The sequence below is a fragment of the Salvelinus alpinus genome, chromosome 14 (assembly GCF_045679555.1).
Source record: "Salvelinus alpinus chromosome 14, SLU_Salpinus.1, whole genome shotgun sequence".
NCBI classification, from domain to species: Eukaryota; Metazoa; Chordata; class Actinopteri; order Salmoniformes; family Salmonidae; genus Salvelinus; species Salvelinus alpinus.
Genome location: NC_092099.1, coordinates 30,208,752 through 30,221,733, shown reverse-complemented (window position 1 = coordinate 30,221,733; position 12,982 = coordinate 30,208,752). Strand labels below are relative to the sequence as shown.

Below are 12,982 nucleotides of genomic sequence, written 5' to 3'. Positions count from 1 at the left end.
TGGACATGATTTGGAAAGGCACACACCTGTCTATATAAGGTCCCCCAGTTGACAGTGCATGTCAGAGCAAAAACCAAGCCATGAGGTTGAAGGAATTGTCCGCATAACTCAGACAGGATTGTGTCGAGGTACAGATCTGGGGTACTAAAAAATGTGTGCAGCATTGAGGGTCCCCAAGAACAGTGGCCATCATTCTTAAATGGAAGAAGTTTGGAACCACCCAGACTCTTCCTAGAACTGGCCGCCCGGCCAAAATGAGCAATCGAGGGAGAAGGGCTTTGGTCAGGGAGATGACCAAGAACCCGATGGTCACTCTGACAGAGCTCCAGAGTTATTCTGTGGAGATGGGAGAACCTTACAGAAGGACAACCATCTCTGCAGCACTCCACTAATAAGGCCTTTATAGTACGGTGGCCAGACGGAAGCCACTCCTCAGTAAAAGGCACATAGAGTCGAAGTCGGAAGTTTACATACACCTTAGCCAAATACATTTCAACTCAGTATTTCACAATTCCTGACATTTAATCAGAGTAAAAATTCCCTGTCTTAGGTCAGTTAGGATCACCACTTTATTTTAAGAACGTGAAATGTCAGAATAATAGTAGAGAGAATTATTTATTTCAGCTTTTATTTCTTTCATCACATTCTCAGTGGGTCAGAATTTTACATACACTCAATTAGTGTTTGGTAGCATTGCCTTTTAAATTGTTTAACTTAGGTCAAATGTTTCGGGTAGCCTTCCACAAGCTTCCCACAATAAGTTGGGTGAATTTTGGCCCATTCCTCCTGACAGAGCTGGTGTAAATGAGTCAGGTATGTAGGCCTCCTTGCTCGCACACACTTTTTCAGTTCTGCCCACAACTTTTCTATGGGATTGAGATCAGAGCATTGTGATGGCCACTCCAATACCTTGACTTTGTTGTCCTTAAGCCATTTTGCCACAACTTTGGAAGTATGCTTGGTGTCATTGTCCATTTGGAAGACCCATTTGCGACCAAGCTTTAACATCTTGACTGTCTTGAGATGTTGCTTCAATATATCCACATAATTTTCCTGCCTCATGATGCCATCTATTTTGTGAAGTGCACCAGTCCCTCCTGCAGCAAAGCACCCCCAAAACATGATGCTGCCACCCCCGTGCTTCACGGTTGGGATGGTGTTCTTCAGCTTGCAAGCCTCCCCTTTTCTCCTCCAAACATAACAATGGTCATCATGGCCAAACAGTTATATTTTTGTTTCATCAGACCAGAGAACATTTCTCCAAAAAGTACGATCTTTGTCCCCATGTGCAGTTGCAAACCGAAGTCTGGCTTTTTTGGCGGTTTTGGAGCAGTGTCTTCTTCCTTGTTGAGCGGCCTTTCAGGTTATGTCGATTCAGGACTCGTTTTACTGTGGATATAGATACTTTTGTACCTGTTTCCTCCAGCATCTTCACAAGGTCCTTTGCTGTTGTTCTGTGATTGATTTGCACTTGTCGCACCAAAGTACGTTCATCTCTTGGAGACCTTCCTGAGCGGTATGACTGCTGCGTGGTCCCATGGTGTTTGTACTTGCGTACTATTGTTTGTACAGATGAGCATGGTACCTTCAGGTATTTGGAATTTGCTCCCAAGGATGAACCAGACTTGTGGAGGTCTACATCAGGTCTTCGTTGATCTACAATCAGGTCTTCACTGATTTCTTTTGATTTTCCCATGATGTCAAGCAAAGAGGCACTGAGTTTGATGGTAGGCCTTCAAACTCACACCTCCAATTGACTCATATGATGTCAATTAGCCTAACAGAAGCTTCTTAAAGCCATGACATAATTTTCTGGAATTATTATTTTCTTGACCCACTGGAATTGTGATACAGTGAATTATAAGTGAAATGTGCCAAGCTTGTAGCGTCACACCCCAAAATACTTGAGGTTGTAATCTCTACCAAAGGGGCTTCAACAAAGTACTGAGTAAATGGTCTGAATACTTATGTAAATATAAATGTTCTTTTTTTTCTCTTTTAAAAAAAAAACATTTTCAAACATTTCTAAACTGTTTTTGCTTTGTCATTATGCGGTTTAGTTTGTAAATTGATAAGGGGAAAAAACTATTTAATCAATTTTAGAATAAGGTTGTAACGTAACAAAATGTGGAAAAAGTCAAGGGGTCTGAATTCTTTCCGAACTTTCCGAAAATGCCTGTGATAAGTGATTGGTATGGTTGGTGTTGTTCATCATCCCAGCTCTAGACACAGACAACAAGACAGACAAGCAAGCTGTTAGCATATGTGCTCATTCATACCAGGAAAGCTTCGGGATAGATGGATACCACCAGGCTTGAAACCAGCCCATGCCCATCTCCACAATATCAATGCTTATGTGTTTCAATTGCTTTGCAATACCATGTGCCTGCTGCACAATGCACTCCAATATCATATATGTTGACAAAGCCCTTGAAGAGCCAAGCGTCTTAACCAGGGCTTGACAATACTGCACTGTATTACTGGAAAGCCTACTCTGTCCCTGCATTTTTCCATTCCCCATTCATTTGTCCAGGTCAGCTAAAATGATGACTGCTGCTGCACATTGTGTCCTATACACTGTCTTTATACTTACTAGGGCAGAGTGTGTGTGTGTCAATCATTAGATGTTAATCACATCAAGCCCCTGACCGGTTAGATGAGCCATTTCCTGCTGAGATAATAGGACCCAAACAGGATATGAATCCAACTGACAGACATTTAGACAGGATGTATCTTCACACACACACCCTCTGACTGCTGCTGGGACATTTAGTCTTCCATCCCATAATAATCCTGCCGCCTGCCGATCCCTGTCTCCAGACAGAGTAACCAGGGTTTATTTCTGGAGATGTATAGAGTGTTTTACCACTCCTCCCTCTCAAACCTGTCATGTCACTCTCTTCTTCTCTCACGCTTTTCCTCTCTTTCTCTCTGTTCTTAACCGGCCGGGTTTGACTCTTTCTGTTGTCAGTTATAGATGCTAGCTGATGCTGAAATGTGTTCTCATTCCAAATACATTGTCTGTATATCTAGAGTGTGTGATCTGGTAGACCTCCGTCTGAGGCTTCACAGGGTTAGGGCTGTCAGTCAGGAGAACGTGCCCTGGCTTGTTGAACACTCTCTCTGTGTGTGTGTGTGTGTGTGTGTGTGTGTGTGTGTGTGTGTGTGTGTGTGGAGTTACAAGTTTCAAGTTTTATTAGTCGTATGTACAGAATACACATTGTATACACCATCCAACAATGCAACAACAATAAGAAATATAAAATATAAGAATATGAACATAAAGGAAATAGCTCAGTAAGGTAAAATATTTGATTTATTCTATTTGTCACATGCGCCGAATACAACAGATGTAGTAGACCTTACAGTGAAATGCTTACTTACAAGCCCTTAACCAACAATGCAGTTTAAAAAAAATCCGTGTTAAGTAAAAAAATTGATAAGTAAAACATTTCAAATAAAAGTAACAAATAATTAAACATCAGCAGTAAAATAACAATAGCGAGGCTATTTACAGGGGGTACCGATACAGAGTCAATGTGTGGGGGCAACGGTTAGTTGATATAATTGAGGTATTATGTAGGTAGAGGTAAAGTGACTATGCATAGACAGAGTAGCAACAGCGTAAAAGAGGAGTCTGGGTAACTTTTTGATTAACTGTTCAGGAGTCTTATGGCTTGGGGTTAAAAGCTGTTTAGAAGCCTCTTGGACCTAGACTTGGCGCTCCGGTACCGCTTGCCGTACGGGAGCAGAGAGAACAGTCCATGACTGGGATGGCTGGAGTCTTTGACATTTATAGCATAATTATAATACAGAAAGGCACAATTTATAGTGCGATATTTACACGTGTTTTGGGGAAGGGGGAATTGGGGGGGGCAAGTGTTTTTTTAAATTGTGCAATATTTAGCAATAATAATAAGAGGTGTGTGTGTGTGTGAGCTAAAGTGTAAAGAGTCTGAGCAAGTGTTCAGCAGTCTGATAGCTTGTAGATAGAAACTGTCTCTGAGCCTGTTGGTATCAGACCTCATGCCGATACCGTCTGCCCGATGGTAAGGGAGTGAACAGCTTGTGTGTGAGGTCTATGGGGGGAGGGAGAGGTACTGTATGTTTGAGAGGGTTATGCTATATGCAAGAGAAGGTGTCAACGCATAGGGCTGATGTAACAGAAATATAACAACACTGTCCTATAGCAAATGCCACTTTGTGCCACAAATGCCACTAAAGCCACTTAAAGTTTACATGTGTAAATATAGTATATGTGGGAACAACTTTGATCCATGTGCTAAGAAAACACTGAACCACTGATGTGACACATCTTTTCTCTTCTTCTTTCTCTCCTCTCCTCCTGCAGTCATCCCCGACTCCCTCACCATCACCGCACCGCCACAGACCCTCTCCCAGGTGGAGGGAGACACGCTCCAGCTCAGCTGTGAGGTTTCCCGGGCGACGGAGCAGCACACACACCTGTCTGTGGGTTGGTACCTGCGCTCCCCGGAAGACGCTCTCGCCCCACCCCTGGAGATCCTCACCCTGTCCCGGGACTTTGTCCTCCGGGCCGGCGGGCCGTACAAACAGAGGATGACCTCAGGGGACCTGAGGTTGGATAAGACCAGCGCTACATCCTACAGGCTGACCATCCACCGGCTGCAGCCTGCTGACCAGGGCCTGCTCTACTGCCAGGCTGCAGAGTGGATCCAGGACCCCGATCGCAGCTGGTTTGCTATGACCCGCAAGCAGGCCGACAAGACCCAGCTACGTATACAACCCACTGGTGAGTAGGGGGCGATGGGAGTGGCGAGATTGTTTGTGTGTGTGTAAGGTTGTGACTCGCCATACACACTCTCCGAGGGCTGATCAGTATCTCTTACTAAGCTCATTAGAGCACTAAGGAGAGCTTACCAAACCTCTATGGACTGCCCTTATCAGTGTATTCGTGCATGTGTTGACTGGCATACAGGAAACACAAAGCTGGACTGTTACAAGGGTCAGAGATTGCACAGGGTCAAGAAGCAGGAAGTACACACACCCTGACAATAATGGAGTGTTTCATGCTGACGTGATAGTAGTACGTCATCTCATTGGGCTTCCTGTGACCTTGAAGTCAGAGACGAAATGTAATTTCTATTCCTCACTGTTCCCTCTGTGTCTCCTACAGTGAAACTCCCTTTGTGTCTGGGCTAGTCTACTGTATATGAGACATACTGCTCTGTTTGTGACGAGAGTTAAATCTCTCAGCAATCCACAGTTACTCTGGGGAAATTCCCCCAAGAGATAGGAGGGTGGAGCGGAACAGGCGAGAGAGCGAGACCGAGGAGATAGTATGCTTCTTATGATAATGATCTTAAAATTAGCTGTCGACCTCTAACCCAGCAGACAGGGCACAAGAACAGAGTCTGAGCTACACACACACACTACTATCCTTGTGAGGACTTCTAGTCGTTCAGGATAGTAAAACCCCCCCAAAACACACACGTTAGATACAGGGCCACTGTACAGTACAATACTGTCTTTCTCCAGATCCAGGAACACCATTCCAGTAGATAAATGGTGCAAAACATTTCTATACATTTTTTTGCAGAATGACGGTGGAATTCTTCATTGGTTGTTAATGGCGCCCAGATCGTGATCAGAGGATGTTCGATAGGAAGACTCTGTCTCTCAGAAGAGCAATAAGTTAGCCAAGAGAGGCACATAGAGCTCTGCATCTTACACCCCCTCTCTTCTCTCTCTTCTCTCTCTCTTTTATAATCTAAAATGGATGGGAGTGTTGTAGTCTGACAAAGGGAGTAGAGCAGGGCGTGTATGTGTCTACTGATTATGTGTGTGTATACACCTGTGTGTGTGTTGGAGTCTCTTTCATTAGGCTGTGTGTATTGAAGGGAGGGAGAGAGAGAGGACCCTAAGACAGCCCCATCACTGGCTAATCACCCACAGACAGAGGAGAGACGCTAGACAAGAACAGAATCCTAATGGACCTCTTCTCTTTCCATCTCTCTCTCTCCCTCACTTTATCGTTCTCTCCCTTTCTCGTTACATCTCTCCCTCTACACATCTTTAAACCTCTCTCTTTTTTATGTTTTTTCACTTTATCTTTCTTGTTCTTTCTGTTTTCAGACCCTGTCTGTTTCTCCCTTTAACGTTTCATCCCACATCTCTCCCTTGCCCCCTTTTATCTTTTCCCAAATCTCTTGTTTTCTAACTTCCTACTCTCTCGCTGCATCTGATTGGCCTGTTTCTTTTCACGTTTAATTTATTACAAACCGTTGACAGGTGCATGTCTCCACTTTTAGCTCCTCCCTTCCTCCGTGTCTCTCACCTCTCAGTATTGCCCAGGCACAGTTCATGGTAGTATTCATGAAGACGCATCATAGCAAAAAGTTTCAAAACATTGTGCAATGGAAAACGTAAAAAAGCATTTCTTATTGGACAAGTTGAGATGGTACCTCCCCATTTTCATCTGTTTGCTTCAGTTTGGTGCCTAGTGAATACGACCCAGTTTCCCATGGCCATGTTTGTTGCTGAACTCTAAGTTGTCCTTGTAAAGCAGGTCACAGCTCCATGAGTTTAGATCCAGCCAGGAATACAGATCTGATGTCACAATGCAATATCCTGCCGCTTCATTGGTCAATGATCGTCACTGGCCTTTGTTTTGGCATCTGCGTTCCACTCTGTTAGTGATGACCTGTGTGTGTTTGTGTGTGAGTCTGCTTGTATCTGTCCAGGCAGTGCCAGACTGTTAGCTATTAGGCTCATTGTTATTTTAGAGACAAGCGCTCAGCATGAAAGTTCACTGTGTGTGTGTACGTGTAAACAGTCACCCCCCTCCCCTCTTCAAATGGCAGGCTTTGAACTTTTCCACGACTGTGTTTTCTCAGGAAGTCTGTTTAAAGTCTTTATAATTACAGCCAGGGGCTAGCACCTCCTCTGAGAGCAGAGCGGGAATGAGATGCACAGAGCATACCGCCGCTCGTCATGTTGAAATGAATACTGTAAATAAACCGCTGGTGCCGCCGTGTGCGCAGTTCATCTATAATTGGGAGCCCAGTCAGAGGTGTATGCAGAGACGGCTACACTGATAATGTTTGCTCGGCCTCCTCTCCTCTCTCTTCTGTCAGGAAGAGCGAAGGAGACGAGCGGAGTGGCCAGGCTTTTTTCGTCTGCTGTAGAGAATCTTAATTTGCTGTGTTTCTGTGTTGGAGGTGAAACCAAGGGGAGAGGAGGATGAGAGAGGAGAGGAGGAGACTGTAGGAGCTGTGCTTCACTGTGGGCATAGCTGACCCCTTGTGACCCCCCCTCTTTCTCTTTCTCCCTTTCTTTCGTCTCCTCTTTCTCTCGCTCTCTCTGCACCCAGTGTAACAGGCAGCAGACATTAAAGAATAGGATGTGTTAGTGTGATGCATTTTTACTTCATATGCTGGTATTTAAAGAAGGTCTCTATCCCGAGCAGCTAGTCATGCTCTCATGCGTTATATGAGGATAAGGGAACATGTGATATGCAACAGCTAAATCAGAGTTGATGACTCCTTCCCTCTCTCTGTCTTTGGGAGAAACTGGCAGCTAAAACCATACTGATGCTAAATGTTAAAATAGTGGATGACAATTTATCTTATCCCTCTCCCCTTTCCTTCCCCCTCTCCTTCCATACCCCCAGATCGGGACTTCGGCATCCTGGTAGAAATTAACATCCATCTCTTTTCATTAAGGACTGGAGTGTGAAGATGTGTTGACATGTGCTATCTGGAGACAGGAGGAGCTAAACTGCTTTTTAACTAATTTTATCTCTCTCTCCCCCAGATCGGGACTTCTCTATCCAGGTGAGCACGGAGCGGCGGTCCTTCACGGCGGGCGAGCCGCTGGAGCTGCGCTGCACCATCGATGCCCAGAGCGTGCCCGAGCGCTTCTTCTCGGTGTCGTGGGTGTTCAGCAGCTCGTCGGTTGCCGTGATAGGGCCCAGCGCTGTGCCCGTCCTGGGACCCGACTATGTGGCGCGCGAGGCCGCCGGTCACATGACCGTGCGTAAGGAGAGCCCCGCCGTGCACCTGCTAAAGTTGCAGCGCCTCCGACCAGAGGATGCTGGGAAATACATCTGTAGAGTCACGGAGAGGGAGAAGACACCCACTGGGGACTTTATAGACCGGAGCAAGAGGTCACGCAACGTCCAGATCACTGTGCAGCCCATCAGTGAGTATCAACACGGCATGCTATTGGCCCCTTTGGTAGTAAAAGGCCTCTCATTGGCCTCTTGGTCAGGTAAACCAAGGGTTCCCAAACTTTTTCACTTGAGGGCCCCCCTTCCAGCACTGGGGAACATCCTGCGCCCCTCCCTGCGCGCACCACATCTATTTCTATGGGCACAAGCACTGTTCATGACACAAACTGTTCATACCCCTCTTGTTAGTGGAGAGAACATTTAGCAGGTTTAAAGATTATTTCCTGCAATTCTACACATTTTGTCATAGGGTGCAAAGAACATTTAGCAGTTTTAAAGCAAATTTCCTTGAAATTCTATAAATTTTGTCATGGGTGCAAAGAACATTTAGCAGTTTTAAAGCAAATGTTCTTGAATTTCTATACATTTTGCCATGTCTAATGTGTATTCATGTGATATTTGATTGCCCAAAAAATTACAACAATATCTATGGGCAAAAAAATGTGAGCATACATGGGCAAGTTGATCTGGACATTTCTGACCGGTTATAAATAGCTCTCTAAGGTATGTAATGACTAATATGACAAGAGGAACTGATGATGCATTACCCAATTTCTAAAATGCACCTTGTGCATTCTACTATTACAATTTTCAAGTATACGTTTAAAGAATTGGGGCCCACGCGCCTCTTCACCCCACTGCCGACCCCTCGCGTACCCCACGGGAGGCGCGTCCCTCAGTTTGGGAACCACTGAGTTAAACAACATCTGATTGGCACTTTGATAGTAGTATGCTTTTCTAATGATATACATTATGCATTCTCCCAGAGCGGAGGTCAGATACCTCTATTCCAGAGAACAATAGAGCCTCTATTGTGGACTGTGAGTCTCACTGAGAATAAAGCGCTCTTTATTACACCGTTATTTTCTATAGGGCTGAGAATTGCCTGGGACCTCACAATATGATATTATCATGATACTTGGGTGCCGATACGATATGTATTGTGATTATCGCGATTCGATACTAGGATTTTATTGCGATTTTCTGTTCCAAACATATGGCTCACTATACACTGAGTACACGAAACATTAGGAACACCTTCCTAATATTGAGTGCCCCCCCCCCCCCCTTTTTGCCCTCAGAACAGCCTCAATTCGTCGTGGCATGGACTCTACAAGGTGTCGAAAGCATTCCACAGGGATGCTGGCCCATGTTGACTACAATGCTTCCAACAGTTGTGTCAAGTTGGCTGGATGTCCTCCCAGCAGCGTTACAATTCTTGGCACAAACTTGTGTACCTTGCACCTACAGTTGAAGTCGGAAGTTTACATACACCTTATGCAAATACATTTAAACTTAGTTTTTCAATTCCTGACATTTAATCGTAGTAAAAATTCCCTGTCTTAGGTCAATTATGATCACCACTTTATTTTAATGTGAAATGCCCCACTGGGAATGTGAAATGTCAGAATAATAGTAGAGAGATTTATTTCAGCTTTTATTTCTTTCATCACATTCCCAGTGGGTCAGAAGTTTATACACTCAATTAGTATTTGGTAGCATTGTCTTTAAATTGTTTAACTTGGGTCAAATGTTTCGGGTAGCCTTCCACAAGCTTCCCACAGTAAGTTGGGTGAATTTTGGCCCATTACTCCTGACAGAGCTGGTGTAACTAGGTCAGGTTTGTAGGCCTCTTTGCTCGCACACGCTTTTTCAGTTCCGCACACACATTTTCTATAGGATTGAGGTCAGGGCTTTGTGATGGCCACTCCATTACCTTGACTTTGTTGTCCTTAAGCCATTTTGCCACAACTTTGGAAGTATGCTTGGTGTCATTGTCCATTTGGAAGACCCATTTGGAACCAAGCTTTAACTTCCTGATGATTCCTGATGTCTTGATGTTGCTTCAATATATCCACATAATTTTCCTGCCTCATGATGCCATCTATTTTGTGAAGTGCACCAGTCCCTCCTGCAGCAAAGCACCCCCACAACATGATGCTGCCACCCCCGTGCTTCATGGTTGGGATGGTGTCTTCTTCCTTGTTGAGCGGCCTTTCAGGTTATGTCGATATAGGACTCGTTTTACTGTGGATATAGATCCTTTTGTACCTGTTTCCTCCAGCCTCTTCACAAGGTCCTTTGCTGTTGTTCTGGGATTGATTAGCACTTTTCGCACCAAAGTAGGTTCATCTCTAGGAGACAGAACGAGTCTCCTTCCTGAACGGTATGACGGCTGTGTGGTCCCATGGTGTTTATACTTGCGTACTATTGTTTGTACAGATAAGCATGGTACCTTCAGGCGTTTGGAAATTGCTCCCAAGGATAAACTAGACTTGTGGAGGTTACAATTTTCTCTGAGGTCTTGGCTGATTTCTTTTGATTTTCCCATGATGTCAAGCAAAGAGACACTGAGTTTGAAGGTAGGCCTTGAAATACATCCACAGGTACACATCCAATTGACTCAAACGATGTAAATTAGCCTATCAGAAGCTTCTAAAGCCATGACATAATTTTCTGGAATTTTCCAAGCTGTTTAAAGGCACAGTCAACTTAGTGTATGTAAACTTCTGACCCACTGGAATTGTGATACAGTGAATTATAAGTGAAATAATCTGTGAACAATTGTTGGAAAAATTACTTGTGTCATGCACAAAGTAGATGTCCTAACCGACTTGCCAAAACTATAGTTTCTTAACAAGAACTTTGTGGAGTGGTTGAAAAATTAGTTTTAATGACTCCAACCTAAGTCTATGTAAACTTCCGACTTCAACTGTACTACCATACCCCGTTCAAAGGTACTTACATTTTGTCTTGCCCATTTACCCTCTGAATGGCATACATACACAATCCATGTCTCAATTGTTTCAAGGCTATAGAAGGACAAATACTGGAGTTTGGGTGCAGGTACAGATGACTAGCGGTAGCTAACAGTACATAGCAATTCAAATATTATTCGTACTTGTCAAAGTATCAATTTAATATTGTTCAAAATAATATTGTGATATGGAACTGTATCGACTTTTCCCCCATCGCTCATTTTCTGTCTGAGTGGATCGCTAAATATTGGTAATGCAGTATTATGGTCCTTCTCATTCCCTTAGCTCAGAGCTGCGAGTGAGCTGCTAGGTTGGATAATGGAGAGAGCTGGAGAGGAGGATGCAGGAGGCTGAGCTAACAGCCGTGAAATGAGTGTGAAGAAGGAGAGAGGAAGGAATGGGGCCTAGCTCTCCAGGGCCCACTAATGGATCCTTGGGCTAAATTAATGTGTTCTGCTGGAGCTGAGTGACTCAGCTGGGCTTTCAGAGTGTTGGCCGCTAGGGGCGTGCTGGAACACTGGGAGGCGATATGAAGCCTAATCTAGCTAATACAACCCTCCCAAAACCTCCAGTGCCCAATGTTCTCATCCTCTCTCTTTCTATCCTGATGTATCCTCTCTGTCTAGTAGTTCAGTGCCCCCCCCCCCCTCCCCAGTCTGCAGCTCTATAGCCTCTCTATCCCTCACTCTCTTTCTAAGGGCTGGTGTTGAATGCTAAAGCCTGCTGTTCCCAGCATAAAAACACAATAACAACCCACCCCAACTCACCCTAAATATGCCATCATCCACCACCTGCACCCAACCATCCTGACCTTACCCAAGCACCCCCCACTTCACTCCACTCCCGCCCAAACTGTCCCAAAACAAAGCCCCCCTGGCCCCCACATGGCCCCAGTAATCACCAGGGATTCTCCCTAATGGGACCTTTTGTTTCCCTAACAAATAGATTTAATGTTCTATAAAAGCATTGTATGTTTAATAACCATGGTTACAGCAGGGAGGGAGGTCTTAATGGAGAGTGGGTAGAGGGGTATGGGGTCAGGTTGACTCCCCCAACTCACCCGCCTCTAGTTACCATCCCTTGTTTCTGGACCCATTAACAGCGGTGATGGGGTAGTATGGGTTAGAGAGGGTTGAGAGCAGGAGGATGGGAAGAAAGAGGTGTAAACAGTGCTGACAAATCAGTCCTGATGAATGAGAATACCTTGGGCAGGGAAGAGGGGTAAACGCGCTGCTATGAATTACAAACACACAGAGAAAAGGGAAAGAGGGAGTGAGAGACGGGCAGTAGAGAGAGAGCGAGAGAGACACACAGAAAAGGAAGGGACTGAGAGAGAGAGTGGAGTAAAGAGAAAGAGGGATAGAAACACACAGAGGAGAGAGAGAGAGACCCATGAACAGAAAGGGAGATGGTGGGAGAGAAGGAACAATTGGGAGACGGGGAGAGAACTGAAAGAGGAGAAAGACAAAAACAGGCGGGTTTGAAGAGGAGAGAAGCTGCCCTCTGCCTGCCTAACCATCTGTGATGTTCATACAAATCCACATTGACACTAAGAGCCGAGAGACAGAGACGATGTATAATGTATTTAACATGGGGAAAAGCTGTGGTGAAATAAAAAGAGAGAGAAGAAGAGAAAGGGATGGAGGCCTTCCATTTGTTCATGTAAGTGTGGAAAGGCTGCTTCATTCTGTAGTCTCCCAGGGCTGGGGCTTGGTAGGAGGGGTGGTTAGCACCCAGTCAACCCCTCATACTCTGACGGCAAAGAAAACGAGATGGAGGGAATGAGAAAGAGAGAGAAAGAGAGCAGGAAAGAAGCCCTCCCTGTAGACTCAGATCACCCGAGGGTTGAAGGGGGTGTTGGGGCTGGGCAGCGCTCTGCCAGGCTCTGCAGTGTGTGAAAGGCGCTGAAGTGATGCGAGAAGGAGAGAGATGGTCTGTTTTAAAGCACGGGACGGGCAGCTAAAGACTTTTATCCTTCTGCACTTTCTTCTGAGGAGGAATCCCTCAGACGCTG

The 12,982-nt window shown here is 45.0% G+C and overlaps 1 protein-coding gene across 2 annotated transcripts in view; it reads left to right on the top strand.

Annotated features, from left to right (window-relative positions):
* Positions 1-12,982, top strand: part of LOC139538747 (immunoglobulin superfamily member 3-like) — a 90,616-nt gene that overhangs the window by 39,731 nt on the left and 37,903 nt on the right. For both annotated transcript variants that reach the window (XM_071341138.1, XM_071341137.1), the window contains exons 3-4: positions 4,352-4,771; positions 7,795-8,181. In XM_071341138.1, the coding sequence (XP_071197239.1) occupies positions 4,352-4,771; positions 7,795-8,181 (807 nt within the window). The remainder of the gene's footprint in view (positions 1-4,351; positions 4,772-7,794; positions 8,182-12,982) is intronic.